Source organism: Lactuca serriola, chromosome 5 (genome assembly GCF_051521515.1).
Source record: "Lactuca serriola cultivar US96UC23 chromosome 5, Lser_US96UC23_V15, whole genome shotgun sequence".
Taxonomy (NCBI): domain Eukaryota; kingdom Viridiplantae; phylum Streptophyta; class Magnoliopsida; order Asterales; family Asteraceae; genus Lactuca; species Lactuca serriola.
Genome location: NC_136412.1, coordinates 150,106,107 through 150,124,101, shown reverse-complemented (window position 1 = coordinate 150,124,101; position 17,995 = coordinate 150,106,107). Strand labels below are relative to the sequence as shown.

The 17,995-nt window shown below is 32.9% G+C and overlaps 1 protein-coding gene across 1 annotated transcript; it reads left to right on the top strand.

Annotated features, from left to right (window-relative positions):
• The first annotated feature begins 12,788 nt into the window (after positions 1–12,788).
• Positions 12,789–15,682, top strand: LOC145053098 (gamma-glutamylcyclotransferase 2-1-like). The gene is made up of 9 exons (XM_079001076.1): positions 12,789–12,927; positions 13,881–14,013; positions 14,109–14,185; positions 14,269–14,325; positions 14,461–14,517; positions 14,628–14,668; positions 14,801–14,872; positions 14,940–15,019; positions 15,297–15,682. Exons 2-9 carry the CDS (start codon positions 13,905–13,907, stop codon positions 15,488–15,490), a joined length of 687 nt encoding a protein of 228 aa, XP_078857202.1. The 5' UTR covers positions 12,789–12,927; positions 13,881–13,904; the 3' UTR covers positions 15,491–15,682.
• The last annotated feature ends 2,313 nt before the right edge of the window (positions 15,683–17,995 follow it).

Genomic DNA, 17,995 nt, shown 5'->3' with positions numbered 1-17,995 from the left:
TCCACTTCTTGTTTGAACTCTTTGAACTTTTCAAAGGTTTCCGACTTGTGCTTGATTAAGTAGATATACCCATATCTGCTATAATCATCGGTGAACGTAACATAGAAGTGGTTAGCATCCCTTGTGGTGGATCTGAAGGTCCCACACACATCGATGTGTTTGAGATCCAACAATCCCTCACCTCTTTCACAAGTACCAGTGAAAGGTGATTTAGTCATCTTTCCAAGAAAACAAGATTCACACGTGTCATCCAACTTTAGGTCAAATGACTCCAACACTCCATCCTTTTGCAGTTGGGCTATGCACGTCTTGTTGACATGTACAAGACGATGATGCCACAAGCATGCCTTGTCCAAACCATTGGATGAATCAATATGTAACACATTATTTCCTAAGTTATCTACAACCATCACAATTTCATATATACCATTACAAGGCAATGCTTCAAAATAAAAAGTACCATTATAGAAAGCATTAATAGAACCAATTTTATTATTGAATGAAAATCTAAAACCTTGTCTGTATAAACCATGAAAGGATATAATATTCCTCGTCATTTCTGACGAGTAGCAACAATCGTTCAAATCTAATCCTAACCCACTACTAAGCACTAAAAAATAAACTCTAATCTTGGTGACAGGTGACGCTCTCCTATTCCCCATGATCAAGTTCATCTTCCCATGCTCCACATCCCTACTTCTTTTTAGCACCTACAAATCAGAACAGATGAGAAAACCACATCCTGTATCAAGGACCCAAGAACTAGCATGCGGTGAGTTGTTGGATTGAATAGTATAAATACCTGTGAAGGTGGGATTTATCTTCTCATCCTTGATATCTTGCAAATACTACAAGCAGCTTCATTTACAATGCCCTTTGTCATGACAGTGAAAGCACTCTGCGTCTTTTGGATCGGATGAAGGAGCAACAAAACCACCTTTTCCTTTGGATCCATTTGAAGAGGATCTATCATAAAACTTTCCCTTGTGATTCTTAGAGGGAGCTTTCCTCTTCTTCCCCTTCCCATGTCCAATGGCCAAGACTGGGGCAACAACAGTAGGAGTGTTGCGATAGCTTTGCCTTTCAACCCACTTTCAGCAGTTTTGAATAACCCTTGAAGCTTGCTCAATGTGATTTCCTCCTTTTTAATATGATAAGTCATCTTGAACTGATCATTACAAGGAAGTATAGAGTGTAGAATGATATCAATCGCTAATTCTTCGTCAAAGTTTACATTTAACTTGAGCAAACGATCCACATACCTTTGCATTCTTTGCAAGTGGCTCATGATGGAATCTCCATATTTCATCTTGGTAGTTATTAATGAGGCAATGATTTCATACCTTTCTTGACGTGCACTTTGATGTTACTTTTCCATAAAATCTTGGCACAACTCGTAAGGCTAGTAGTCCTCGTAGAACCACTGAATCTCAGGAGTCATAGTGGATACCATTATACACGACACCTTTGTCGCATCCTTTTCGTGAGCCCTATACTTAGCAATTTCTTCAGCGAGAGCTTTAGTTTCGTTTATCTCTTTGAGCTTTTCATCGAGGACGTATTCCTTCTCCACGTATCGGAGGGCCATGCGGATGTTGCAGATCCAATCGTTGAAGTTGGACCCATCGAAGGTGACCCTCCCACAAATGTTCAAAAGAGAAAAGGAGCTTGAAACGTTGTTTGAGCCAGACATCTGAAAAAGAAAAGGAACAAAGTTTAGATTAGATAAGCAATCCTTAATATAACAACCAAATGAAATATTAAGGCTAGGACCCAACACTATAATTCACAATTCGGAAGAGGGATGTCATAATCCAATTGCAAATTATATGAAGGTAGGTAAATGACGATTTACCAATTTCCACCATGAAAAACGAAATAAACATTTAGGTTTTAAATGAAGTGAAATTCCTAGATTCTTTTGAGATCCGTTGAAATTTTAAATGGCATGTTTAATCTCAATTATGCCCTTCAAGTATGTGACTGGGATACCGAGGATCACAAACAAGGTGTGAATAACCATGCAAATTAGCTTGGTACTCTCGAGTCATTTACCACCTAATCAATGTGTCGGTTAACCACACACGCTCCATTGATTTATGATAATTCTCGAGCTACCCTTCGCCACCCTTGTTAGTCCAAGTTAGTGTGTCAGTTAACCACACACGCTCCACTAATGACTTTGACAAGGTGCAAAGTGCAATTTCATGGAATAGCACAATTTTCACATTTTTCCTAAAGTAACTACGATTGGGAATTTATATAAAAACATTTAGTTACTTTATAATAATTATTATACATATTAATGAGGAATTAATGTCCTATCCTACCCATTCTGCTAACAACCCTTCACTAGTCAAGAGTGTGGTGGGTAAGAGTGGATACCTAATGACGGTCATTTTATAGGCCGCTTCCTTAAACACCCCTTATAGACCAGCTTCGTGAATGATGTATACTAACGATAAGACTGACTCATCTTATGTGTGTTTATATATACATATATATATATATATATATATATATATATATATATATATATATATATATATATATATATGAGTAGGATCAAATGAGAACACCTAAAAGGTTGAGAACGCGAGAACATATTTGGACCATTTAATTTTTAAGATGTGTGGCTATAATTAATTGTTATTTTTCTAATTATTAATACATTTAAAATTTAAATTTCAAATTAATTAAAATTATAAAGGGTATTCAGGTAAATAAACATTACCCTAATTTTGTAAACTCCTATAATCACTCCCTGCCTCTCTATTCCGTTGACCTAATTTCATACAGCATACAATCGACATCTTCATCATGTCGCCCTATTGTTGTCGTCGCTGGTGAGCCTTCACATTCTCTGCCCCTTGACTTCCACCATCGCCAATTTCATCGAAGGCCAAGAGACTGCCTCGATTTCTCGTAAGCCCCAGGACTTGCAATCCCGATTCAGGGCTTGAAGAATGACTGCAAAAATCACAATTGGTAATTTTCCTCCTTCACACCTTTTTCACTGATTCCCGATGTTCCGATTCGGTTTTATTTTGATTAACCTCTATAGAACAATAATTGCGTTGTAACTATTTCTGATTTTTTTTGTTTGTCTCCAAAAATCGAATTATAGAAAAAGGCCCAGATGATTAGGCTTTTGTTTTGAGTAATATTCTTGAAGAACCGAATGAAGAGAAGTCTAGCACATATCTCATGCTTCTATGAAACAAACGGTGATGGTGATGAACAGAGTTTGGCTATGTCTTTGCTTTCCAAATTTCATGCAGGTCCAACAAAAGAGAAAGAGCACGTGTATTCAAATGTATTCATAAGATTAGATGTATATTCATTACAGATTGAAGTGTATTCATTAGTGATTAAATGTGTATTCAAATGTATTCATAAGATTAGATGTATATTCATTACTGACTGAAGTGTATTCATTAGTGATTAAATGTGTATTCAATGTTTTCTTTTCAAAAGCAATCCATATTTACTCGTGTTCATTCATTTGTGTTTTATTCATTTATGAATATAACTTAATCCATCTATTCATTCAAGATTATTATCAGGTTCATATATGATTACAAATATATTTTATTCATGTATGATTACAAATATTCGGATAAAATGATTAACATGTCAGTATTTTTGATGTTGTTGGTAAAAATAAACTTAAAAAAAACGTTTTTTTTTTAAATTATGGTAAAAACGTATTTTAAAATCATTTTATTGATTTTGTTAATTAAAAATAGATTATACAAATTCCTAATATTTGGGTAAAAAATCTATTAATCATATTAAATCCCATGATTTTAGGAATTAATTAATTATTCATAATTAATTATAGTGTAAAATTCTTTTTATGCCCTTATAGAATAACTGGTTCACAATTGTTCTCGCGTTCTCAACCTTTTTGGTATTCTCATTTGATCATTTCCCTATATATATATATATATATATATATATATATATATATATATATATATATATATATATATATATATAACTATTAAGCTTTTAATATTATAATAGTATAAGGTTTTTATTTTAAACTTTTAAAACACTAGGGTTTTAGAATTTAATATTTCAAAAATAAAACTTTTTAATCAAAGTTTTAAATTCCAAAACTTGAGGGCAAGTATTGAAACTTTTCAAAACTTTTAGATCAAATTTTAAAATAATTTAAATTAATCATATAATTTATCCTTATCAAAATTTGACCTAATCCAATTAATTTGGTAAGATAAATACAAATCAAATTTTACAAATAATTAATTTATCACATAATCTTGTAATTATCTTAAAATTTGACCATTATCTTTCAATTAGATGGGCATATTCATTACCATATCAGAAAAATCGATTTTAATAAGTTAAAACAACTTATGGTAATTATCCTTATCTCATTTAGGCTTAAAATCCGAAAATTATGCAGTCAGACGAGTCAACTCGTCGAGTCAGGCTTTGGACTCGTCGAGTCCCACATTGGACTCGTCGAGTTCATCTGGCAGAGTCCAGATTTCGATTGCTTTCAGCTTTGAACAATTAACCATGGCATCAAATATAACAGAAAAACACCCTAAGCTCTGATACCACTGATGGGTTTTGAGCACTACAACATTCCTATGGTGTACATGCAACCCTAATGCTTTGGATCTAGTTTTTTCTCCAGTTATACATGCAATTCTAATCATCCAAAGCATGAAACCTATCTAGCATACAGTCTTCGAGATTTATAACATAAAACAAAGTTAGATGAATACCTTTTTCCTTATAGCTTGTAGATCTTGACCTTCAAGAGCTTAGTGCCTCAATTGCTGCACCACTAGTGAGTAACAAACACCAAGTAGCAATTGGAAGAATATGAGAGAGTTTGGGAGGCTCTAAAAATCGGATAGGGTTCTTTGCTTGGAAGTATTGGCCGATTTTAGGGATACAAGGGGTTCCTTATATAGCTGAGCTACTAGGGTTTCAGGTAAAACCCTAATCTGATTACTTAAGCCTTAAGCAGTCCAGTAGATCCTTCCAGAAGGCCCCCTTAGACGAAATTTATGTGGGCTACACATAGAATTTCGTCCACCCCTTCCTAGGGATCCATAAGCCCAACTTGCAACTATCATATAATTGCAATATCAATCCCCGTAATTTAATCAGTCTCTTTTGATCACCAAATTAATTCCAAATTAATTTATGATCAATACTAATTGAAAAATATGATTTCTCAATTAATATATTATTCTTATAATATATTATTAAATCATAATTAACCTCTTTCTCTATAATTCATCCTATCAAATTGCTATGGTGAAGGCAACCAAAAAGGACCATGCTACTATCGGGTCAAGTACATACCAATTATAGTTATGGGCTTAGACACCTAATCCAACATTTTGTGCCAACCTCCTTGGCCAGCTTTAGTTCTGCTAGGAGCGCCTCATACTCTGCTTCGTTGTTAGATACTTGAAAGTTGAACCGTAATGCGTAGGTGATCTCTTCGCCTTTGGGGCTTTGGAGGATCAGGCCTGCGCCTGAGCCTTTATTGCTTGCTGCGCCATCGGTATACAACTTCCAAAGTTCCTTGTCGGCCTTAGGCTCTAATGGGCCGACAGTGATTGTCATCGATACTCTCTTGATGGTATCTGAGATTTCAACCATGAAGTCAACAAAGGGTCTAGGCTTTGATGCTGGTTCTAGGGTGATACTGGATGTTGTGTTCACCCAACTCTATGGCCCACTTGGATAGGCTTCCAGACTTTTCTAGCCTTAGAAACACTTGTTTTATTGGGTAGCTGGTCAGAACCTCCACTTTGTGGGCTTGGAAATACCTCTGTAAACGTCTCACTATGTTGACCAAGGCAAGGACCGGTTTTTCCAAGGTCGTATAATTTATTTCTGGCCCTTGCAAGGCCCTGCTGACAAAGTGAATGGGGATTTGCTTTCCTTCCCTTTCCACCGCTAAAACATAGGAGATAGCCTCTTCAGATGTTGCTAAGTACATCTGTAGAGACTTCCATGGAAGTGGGCAGGAGAGAGTCGGGAGTTCATGTAGTGTGTCTTTCAATTTTTGCATGGCCACGTCCGCTTCTTCTATCAATTTGAATTGTTTTTTGTCTAGGCATCCCTTGAGTGTCTGGTATAGGAGAAGTGATTTCTCTGCAGATTTGGCAATGAGCCTTCCCCACGTCGTCAACCTACCGTTGATCTCCTATACCCCTTTGAGAGTATGGGGAGTTTTCGATTCGAGAAAGTCCTGTATTTTAGTGGTATTGGGGATAATCCCTTCTTTGGATACCTGATACCCAAGGAATTGTCCTTCCTCGACTCCAAAGGTGCACTTAGCTGGGTTTAACTTCATCTGAGCTTTAGGTAGCGTTCTGAAGGTTTCTTACACATCTTGGAGTAATGTTTCCTCACCGTGGCTCTTGATTACCATATCGTCAACGTAGACTTCGATATTCCTACCAATTTGGTCGGCGAATATCTTGTCCATCAACCTTTTATAAATTTAACTGTCATGGATTGTTGATGGTACGAGGTGTAGTGAGGAGATTGTCGATCGTTCGAGTAGGATGTTGTTTTCTGATGGATATCAGATCATAGAGAATTCGATTGTTCTTGTGATTCGATCCCTCTCGTCGTGATTGACCATTGTTAAGAGTAGCTGAATTGTCCCCAATGGCCATAAATTGTGTCCTGTGAACCTTATCAACACCCCCGGTAGGGGGCTGTAGCCCCTCTTTCCACGCGTCTAGTAGTTGTCTAAAACAATGCTCGTAGAGTATATATCAGAGCAACTACCGTTGTCGATATATGTATGATGGATTTCCGTGTTACGAATAAATCCAAATATGAGGAGCAGATCTCTTTATTCCTAGTTCAATGCTTTGGGATCGTTGCTCGAAAAACTGATATTGAGTAGATTTCTCGAGAATACCTCTATTTCGTCCCCTGCTTGATGATTCGTGTTTCTCTTATGAGGATGAGAGATAGTAAGTACTTCCATGCCGTCATGCAAAGGTTTCTGCAGCAGATCAGGATGCGATATCGCTGTCTGAGACGATGAACCATTCGATGATGTTGCCAGAAACTGCTCTGGAGTACTGGCCCGGTAATCGGTGAGATCTGCGCCTGGATTGGAGTTTGCATTCTATACTCACAATGGTGTTCGTTAGTTATCACCACCGGTATTCGAAATAAATCTGGTATTGCAAGCGTAGGTGTTGTCGAGCATAGATCGTTGTTTTACAAAGAACCAATGTCGTTAATTGGCTGTATCACCTTGAGGATATGTCCGAATGGCGCCAAATGTTGTGGCATGCTCTTCAAGGGGTTTGGATGCTTGAGGATGTAACTGCTTTGGGAGCTTTCCTAAGAACACAATCATAGAAGAATCATTAGAGGACGACAGGGTGTTCTCCCGGGACGTCGCTCCGACGATCAAGTTAGTCTAGGGTGAGAGAGAAATCTTAGGGTAATCTTTGCGAGAAAGAAAATGGATCTCTTCCTTGAGATAGAAGAGATCCTTTTATACATGTTTCTAATGGATCGTGGGGACCGTCTCTTGTAAGCGTGATATGTCGCCTCCTCTTACTAGGAGAGATATTCATGCTAACTAACCGCCAGGTGACGTCAGTTTTGGGCATCACCCGGGCTATTTTTTGCTTTTTCATTGGTTATGGGTGAATGAGGAGATCACATGGGATGTTCTTCCCTTTGTGACGAGAAATGAGCTGTTGCTCCGGCTTTGGCTCTCTGAGGCCAAGACTGAGTCTCAACCAAGGCAGTAACGTCTCAGTTACATTTAACGAGGCTGTTCATGGTAACGTTAACATTAATCAAGCACATAACATGGATATCTAATTCTCTCTAGCACAATTAAATTTACTAATTATTACCACCTAACCCTATAATTTGTTCAATCTCTAAATCTAACAATTTAATGTTCATAAATAGTTAAATATAAAGTTAATGCAATTGGAATGATCATCTAACTACACATAACTTGCAGATAAGTGATAAAAATTAGAACTTTAATATGATAGGTAATCGATTTATCAAACACAAGTAAAAACCAACTAAAATAAATCGAACAAAATTGAAATCAAGCAAATCAAATGATTAATCGCTTCTCGATTTTGGATCTCTTCGAATCTTGTTCTTTAATCGGTCTCTGGTCTCCTTATGGTGTATAGGGAGTTTTCGGTCGTCAATAATTATAGATAACTGTAGATCTTCTTCAAAATTATGACTTAAATCCGTATTTAAAAGGTTGCCAAATATACGCCACCATCTCGTGACATATGACTCACAACGTCGTGGTGGACACTCCTTTATGTAACCTCAGGGTTTTCCATGCAAATCATCAGGGAATCTTCTACGATTCGACTTGTCACCACGCTGTGTCATTTATGTGACCCCGAAGTGGCAAACACTTTTGCACGGATTTTTCTCTTTTGATGATTGCTTCAAATTTTCTAATGTCTCGCTTAGCTTTTTGCTCATTTTTCCTCGAGAATGTATTCGCTGCTACAAAAACAATATATGAACATATTAAGTATCTTTATAGTAAATAATCACTAAGTGTAGCTAAAACATAAATATATTGCCTACAATATATATCAATAATTATTAATATATGGTTAATAGAAATTGTTATTAGGTGTTTGATAAACTATTATGGACAAATAAATAACTCGAAAATATTAGTAATCGAGATAAATATAAATATGTTGACCTTTTAAATTATACAAGCTTTAATTTAATTATCAATTCCATATATATATATATATATATATATATATATATATATATATATATATATATATATATAATGAACTTTTAATGAGCATTAATTTGATTATCAATTCCATATTAATACCAAATGGTCTTTGGTCTAGCGGTAGGAGTGACTCTCTCATTTGATATGTTATGGATTCAAGTCTCGCTTGAGACATATGTGATGATAGTTAGGAGTAGATTAGTTTGTTGTTTCAAAAAAGATCCATAATAATATATTAATATATATATAGTAAATGAAATTTTAATGTGAGATTGATTATGTGGAACTTAACAATGAAATACTATATAGCCTTTTAAATAATGAGACTATAACAATGGAAAGACTATGTAGGATCATAGCAGGAAAGACTGCAATGAGACTATAACAATGGATGTGGTCGTAATGTTATGGTAGGATCATAACATTCATATATGTATATCGTATTTTAAGAAATTTACTAAGATTTGTATTTACTGGTTTAAGTTGGACACATGGAGAAGTTCTAAAAGGCATCCGACAAAGAGGCGTGGTCTAAAAAGAATCGAACAAGCGACACCATATGTAACCAGAAACACCGCCTTGAGGCGCGATGCACCCTAGTTTGAGGCACGGCGCCCCATGATGTCCTATAAATAGATAGTTGATCTTGCTTATTTCTATCACCAATTTTAGATCCTTTTCTCTCAAAAATTTCCCTCCATCCGAGTCACTGTTTTGAGCTTCTGGCGCAAGGCTCTGAGAGATATAGGAGTCCGACAAATAGAAGCTTTTGGGTTGAAGTTATGCTCGCGTAATTCCCGATTTTTCGTTAGAAACTCTGTAAGTTAAGCTACACTGTTATGCTTTAAGTGTAACTTATGTTTAAGTTCATTATCGTCATTATGAACCTATAAACAAAATTTATCAGTGATTCCATGTCATAATACTGATTGATCTACTTACAAGAGTAGTGTCAAAGCTAGATTTACTAAGGTGTTTAAAGTGAAATTTCCAAACAGTATACTTTATATACTAAACGTACCCTACCTCATATATGATCTTACATGGTTATTTCTTATTTGATAGATCTTAATTTAGTCATTTAGATTATTGAGGAATCTAGACTATCGTTATTATAGTCGCGAGAAATATAAGACTAAGACTTAGTGATATTTATATCTAGGTGTTTTGAAAGGAAAAACTAAGGTGTTAGGCGAAGCACTTACCTAATCTTAATTCATCCACTTTTAACAAGTTAGTGCATAGTTACTTTCATCTTACAAATATATACAAAGTATTTAGATAATTGAATACTATATGTGCTTATTTATCTGTATATTTGTGCTAGATACAATAATATGACATTATTTTTACTTGATTTAATCGTGTATGTATCTTACCGTACTTATAAAATAGTGGGTAGAAAAGGGTTGAGAAAGAGATAAAATAATGGTGAGAGACGATACCCAACATTGTACTAATGTACTACTAAAACTAGTCATCTGGCAAAGTATTGATGACAACCACATGACTATTGTAGACAGTCCAGTGGAATACTACCAGACTCACTATCTCTAGGTGTTAATGAATCATACTACGCAGGAGTATGAATTGTATGCTCATTCGAGTAATCTATTCCCTTATGGTTGCATTAATGACATGTATTGCTAAGGAACCCCCAAAACATTATTGTTTATTCATTGTTACATGATCCTTTAGGAAAGGTCCCTTAAGATCATCTTTTTGGGATCAAAGAATGAGATTAACGAGAATGAGTAATCATATTATTGTTTGATGTAAAATATATATTTAAAAGAGGTTAATTATATTATTGTGGGTTGAAAACCCTATGTGCTCATCAGGTTCCCAAGTCTGACGCACTCAGTTTCTTTGTATCACAGGTAGCGGTACGAATGTACATGGATATTGATGTTTGAATCTGCTGAGTGATTCGAGGAGTTTAAGCCATTAGTATAACAAGTTGTTGCAAGACATGTAAAAACAAGTTTATGCTTATGTAATATGTATCAATTATGACATCAAAAGTTTTTTCTTAATGCTAATGAACAAGTGAAATGCTTTGATATCAATATTATCTCACATCAAAGTAATGTTTTAGGACAAATTTCACATTAGTGTATCTTTTGAAGAATACTCTAAATTAAATAAGTATAAATAATTTTTTAAATTTGCCATAAAATTTGGGGATGTCACCACCAACCACCACTGCCACCAACCACCATCACAAACCGCATCTTTGCCATCAACTACCGCCGCCATATTCATATATGAATAATCACTTGTTCATTTACTTATTCATATATGAATACACTTATTAATATATATATATATATATATATATATATATATATATATATATATTCATATATGAATATACATTCATATATGAATTGTTTTGTCGGCCGATATGCTTTAACGTGTAAAGGGCAAATTCGAAATGAGTGACCCATATATATATATATATATATATATATATATATATATATATATGTGTGTGTGTGTGTGTGTGTGTGTGTTACAAGTTATATAATGTTATGAACCGAAACGGTAAAACCAAAACGTACGAAAAAAACTAAACCGAGCTAAAAAGATACATGCAAAGACTGTGAAAATGGTTAAAAAAACCGATCAAAAAAACCGGACCGTTCCAAAACTGACCTAATGTCAATCTGAACGGGCCCACTCTGTCTTTTATAGTGGCATTAGGCATGATGTGCATATATTCCATCCATACATTGGGGAGATTCACTGAACCTGGACATTCATGTAATTAGTCCATGTTGAACCGCTCGTCTTTCATTAATCTCAATAACTTCCATCTTAAATGTAGCAGTTTTTTATTTATTATTGAGAAAACATGACTATACACCCTTTTAACATACATCAAAAGTCGGACGACTAAAAGAATACTATAAAAACTATTTCAATTAATTATTCGCAAAACGTGAGCATAAAACTATGACACAGAATTCTTTCAATTAAAAATTCTGGAAAACATGAGTATAAAGCTGTTAACAACAATAGTTTGATAACTGTTTTTGTAATTAATCATATTTAATATATTTTAAATTTATAGATAATAAAGTAAAATATAAAATCAGTACCTTAACCTTAACCCTATTCATTTCGATGCATATTCAAATATATATATATATATATATATATATATATATATATATATATATATATATATATTTCTTCACATATCACATCATACGTTGACAAAATCTAAGGCTTAAATATGAGAGAATAGTAATGTACTTGTTATAAAATCCTAATTTTATTTTTTGAATAAAAAATATTATTTATAGAAAAACGTACACGATTATAAAAAGTCATACAAACAAAAAACAAATTTTAAATTGACAAATGTTTCAAAATATATTGTTATAAAATAAATTCTTTTTAAAAATGCAATTATATAACTGTATCAAAAACTAGAAATATAATGGTTTAATTAAAAAATAAAAAATAGAAACTATGAAAATATATTGTTATTAATGTTAAATTTAGTGATAAATGATTCAAAATATATTAATTTAAAAATAAATTCTTTTAAAAACGCAATACTATAATTGTATAAAAAGTTATATATATATATATATATATATATATATATATATATATATATATATATATATATATAATAGTTTAATTCAAAAAATTAAAAACAAAAAGTTATTATTAATGTTGAATTTAGTCGGATAAATGGTCAGATACAACATATAGGAAAGAGGTTGAAAGAAAGATACAATATCTTGAAAAAAACTTAAATAGTAAATTGAAAAAATAAAAAAAAAACATAACAAATGCATGTTTCTTCAAAATCATGATACATGGCACATACATACATGCATCATCTATCAGTTTCACCATATTCATGAATGGCATATTGTAAATACTTCTATAAATAGTCCTCTTTCTTACATCCATTCACCTCACCAACTGGCGTAAACCCAGAAGGAGGTGTCATCCTCTTTCATCCTTGCCGGAACTGAGAGAATATCTCTCTCAAAACCCTAATCTTGTTCTCGCTTTCTCTCTCTCCTTTTTTTCTTCTCCAAGTCTTCTGACGATCCTTCTCATTGGTTTGAATCTCAAGTTCGTCAGATTTGTTGCAGTCGCACATTACACTTCGCTCTTCGATTTATGTAAGCAATCGATCAATCAATCGTGTTCTTGTTATCCTTCAATGTTGATTATATGTTAGTATGCTATCGGACTAGCCTTAACATCGATTTTTTGTTGGATGTTTATGTATTTTTATCGATGATGACAAAATAATTGTTGGTAGGAGGAATTAGAATAGATTTGTTAGATCTGGTTAATACTTCAGCTATTTTGGATTCTATATAACATTATTGAAGTCGATGATGATAGTCCTAGGCATATGTGTGATTTTTTTGAATGGAAACTTATGAATATAACGGATTTAGTAAATTCTACTATAAGTAGAAATTATTCTAATTCTAATGGGGCTTGTTTTCGGATAAACCCTAATCAGACTAAAACTCCGATGTTCTTCGATTAATTCGAAGTAGATTTTACTCATATGACTTTTTCTGTTTTCTGTAGCATTAAATTTATGTTCATATGTGTTTATTGAAAAGAAGAGATGCAATTTTTTCTATTATTAAATTCTTGCTAGATGTTAACACAATCTATATCAATCATCTGTATGGAAAGTATCTGTTTGACATTAAGATAAAGTCAAATGTAAACTTATGAAGAAAAGTTCAATGATTTTATTAATATTTTAACAAGCTGATTCATAATTTCATACCAACCATGACGTTAGAAAGTGGCACGCATTAACTTTCAAAAGCCAAACCAATATTTTAAATTAAATGGGTAGACTTGGTCCACTAAGATGTTGCACCTGTGGCCAGAAGTAACTCCTTTCATATGGATATGTTCATTACAAAAATGAAACATGACTTATTTGATAAATGGGTGTATTTAAGGAGATAACAACTGGGCCTTAACTCTTAATCTTATGTCCCATTTACATTCTTGATTTGTTGAATTTGTTCTGAAGTTATAATGGTTTGTAATTTAAGGACCCCTCTTTTGATCATCTTGCTAATGTTTCAACTATCAACAGCTTGTTATTTGTGAGGAGTTCATCATGGTTTTCTGGGTGTTTGGCTATGGTTCATTGGTATGGAACCCTGGGTTTGATTATGATGATAAAATGATAGGGTACATCAAGAATTACAGGCGTGTGTTTGATCTAGGTATGCAAACTTTCTCCTAACACTTTCATGTTTTCATATTTGTACATTTCTATCTTAATCTGGTTATTAATTAAGATCATGTTATTATGCCACAGCATGTATTGATCATAGAGGTACACCTGAGGACCCTGCAAGAACATGCACACTTGAATATAAGGAAGGAGCTGTCTGTGTAAGTAACACCAAATTTCAACTTTTTCACCATTTTCAGCTGATTTTCAACAACTGAATGCTAATTCTTAATCTCTCTTTCAGTGGGGCGCTGTGTATTGTGTAAAAGGAGGTGAGGAGAAAGAAAGATTGGCAATGGCGGTATGTTTTTTTATTCCATTACACGTTTTACATTTTGGAAACAAAATAAAAAAAAAAGTTATTTTTTTTATCTTTCTTTAAAGACACATGTCATATCAAGAAGAACTTATAGAACATGGTTCTTATTTCTTTCAGTATTTAGAGAACAGAGAATGCGAATATGATCAGAAGACCACTGTAGAGTTTTTTAAGGTGAAATATACTTCTGAGATACATATATTCATTTTTCAATTATATAACAGATTATTTTGTTTTACAAAACACAAAATTAAAAGCAGACATTTTGTTATCTCTTGATTCAGGAAGGAGAGACTAGTGAGGCTACTTTATCAGGAGTAATTGTGTAAGCCATTTTATCTTGACATTTGAATAAACTTAAATTTTCAAGAAAGAAGACTTATCATTTTTACAAATTTGCCCTCATATATTTTTCTCTTCCATTTAACTAACAGATACTATATTTTACTTGTTACAGTTTCACATCAACTCCAGACAAGGAATCGAATAAGTATTACCTTGGGCCTGCACCATTGGAGGATATGGCCAAGTAATTTACTTATCATACTTTATATTGAGGGTATTTTAGTCTTTTTCTTATTAGTGTAAATTTTCAGACAAATTGCGACTGCTACTGGCCCATGTGGAAACAACAGAGACTACATTTTCTTGCTGGAGAAAGCTATGTTTGATATTGGTATGCTAATCTACCCCTCGTCTTTTTATTATTTTTGGCCCACAAGGGTACCCTTTATTTATTTGTGAAATTACTTAATTACCCTTTGTCAGCTTTTGTTTTTGCCCCACGTTAAGATTCTAGCTTATCATTCTTGATGAGAGTATGTTTAGACAAAACAAAAAAACACAAGTTTCACCATTTTCCTTCACTATCAAGTATCACCAACACCATCATAATGGTCCTTTGAAGCATATAATCTAACTTGATCATATTATTATGATTTGTATATAATTAGGTCATGAAGATGACATGGTGATAGAATTGGCAAATGAAGTGAGAAAAGTACTTGGAAACACGGGTTTAGGGATACCAAAAGAGAGCAACAGCAACAGCAACAGCAGCAGCAATAGATTAACAGGACCTTCTCATAAACCCAAGTCACCTCATAAATTGCTTCATCTTCCTGAAGCAATTGCCATGGACACTTGAACCTAAGATTAAAGGAGAGAAGACACAAGACACAAGACAGACAGATATAAACATAACTTCATTCACTTAACTCCCACTGAATCGAATCGGCTGCCCAATAACACATCAACAACCTCGTTTACTTCTCCTTTTCTTTATTCTGTTAACCGAGCCTTTTAAAGTTCATCATCACATGACATCATGGGCTCATCACGTTACTTGTGTGTGTTACTTTTTTAGAGTTGGATGTGTTTCAAAGTATAAAGTTTTAACGCTACTTTTTAATGCAACTTTCTTCGTGTTTACTATTTTACATGTTTGACCATGGACCATATATGCTCCGACCTGGACCATTGTGGACCACCTTAATGCCATGGTGGTCACATAGAAATAGAATAGGCTGGTTGTGGACCACGCACCATTGGCTGGCTCCAAGATATTTGGGACCGCTTTGCTTTGGTATTATGGAATTTTGGAATCAAGAACCAACTCTTACTGCTTATCTACTTGTCTTGGTTGGTCCTTGATCGGATGAGATGACTATCATGCTCAATTTGTAACCACAAATATTGAATTCATACCAAAGCTGGAATCAATACTATCGATGTGGTAATAGTTGATTATGTATATGATTCATAATGAATAAATTTGTAATTATGGATTGAAATCAAACTAAAATGCTACATTTTTATGTAAAGGAGTGTAGGCTCTGAATTCTGAAAGCTTCATCTTGGGCCCATGTTTGGTTGGGGCCAAAAGTCGTCTTTTTAGACTTAAAAGTTCAGTCTTTAGATAATCGTGCACATGTTTGCCTCCCGCATTCAGAGGTTTTAACCAAAATAGGGTTGGTAAAAAAATATTTACCAATTTAGTAACGTTTGAAAAATATTTACCAAACTAGTGTTTTCTTATTTTTTATTTATTTTTCAATATTTCTTATTGTTTTTCTATTTATTTAAAATATCGGTTTTTTTATTTTTTTTTTATTTCAATTTTTTTACTATTTATTGTTTTTAAATATCAGTTTATTTTATTTATTTATTATTATTTTTTTTAATATACATTTAACATAAATATCTTCTAACACACAAAAGAGCTTTATTATTTTGATTCATTATATGCCTATTTGATTATTTTTTTTCTACCATTTATTATTTTGGTTCATTATATCACCATAACTTAAAGGTTTCTTACCCAACTATTCACTTTTACAATTTTGCACAAAGTAATAGTTGTGTTATCAAATTTTGTCCGTATCATTTTTTTTACAATTTTGTTTTCACATGTTTCGAAGTAAAAGTTTTTATTGATTTGGAAATTTGTTTTCTAAATGTTTTTTACATATTTAGTTTTATGCATATATATTTTATGATTTCTTTCGTTTTACAAATTAGATTTTTTTAAAATTTTGTTTTTTATGTTTTTACATATTTGTTTTTATGTAGAGACATAAAAAATATGTAAACTTTTGCTTTTTATATTTTATTTTCAATGTAAAGAAACTCAATTAAAAAGCATGCAAATGTTGTATAAATAAAGACATAAGAAAAAACTTTCTTTCTATAAAGGATTAAGTTTTAAAAATATATGTATAAATAAACGGTAAGGAAATTAAATTAAACTCATAATTACTATATAAACGGCGGAAAAAATTACTCAAATAGGCATATAATGAAACGAAAATAATAAAGCTCTTTTGTGTGTTAGATGTTTATGTTAAATGTATATTAAAAAAAATCTTAAACGAAAATAAAATAAAAAATAAAGTGGTATTTAATAACAAAAAATAGTAAAAAACTGAAATAAAAAAAAGTAAAAAATGCGATATTTTAAATAAATAGAAAAACAATAAGAAATAATAAAAAATAAATAAAAAATGAAGAAAAACACTAGTTTGGTAAATATTTTTCAAACTATACTAGATTAGTAAATATTTTTTTCAATAACCCTATTTTGGTTAAAAACTCCCCGTATTAATGAACTTTCCAACATTTTTGACTAAGTTCAAGCTTTTGGGCTGAAGCAGTGTTAACCTTATTGGCCAAGTTCAAGTGTTTAAGTCCGGACCTAGTCTGGTTTTTTAGACTGGTTGTAGGTCGATTAGGTTATGGGGAGTGGTGGCGCATGCCAAATAGATGCTAAGATATGCTATATCGGGTTTTTTCTTCCACCTAATCTTTTGTCATAGAAAATATATACATTTGGATTTTGTGAAAATATTAAAACAAAAATGTCACAGCCCTCTGATTTTAGAAAATAAAGAAATAAATACAAAAGGACCAATGACAGCCCACACTAAAGAATCTTTTCATCTATTTCTTTTCACTACTGAACCAGCGGACTTTTCTTATCGTGTCAGCTTAACATGGTGTAATAAATGGTGTTTTGCTAATGTTAAGCTTTTGGCGAGTGGGCTTGACGCCCCCGCTCCCTTTAACCTTGTAGAGTTGTACGAAGCTAGAAATAGAAATAAAAGGTTTTGCAAAATTAAAAAAAAAAAAAAAAAAAAAAAAAAAAAAAAAAAAA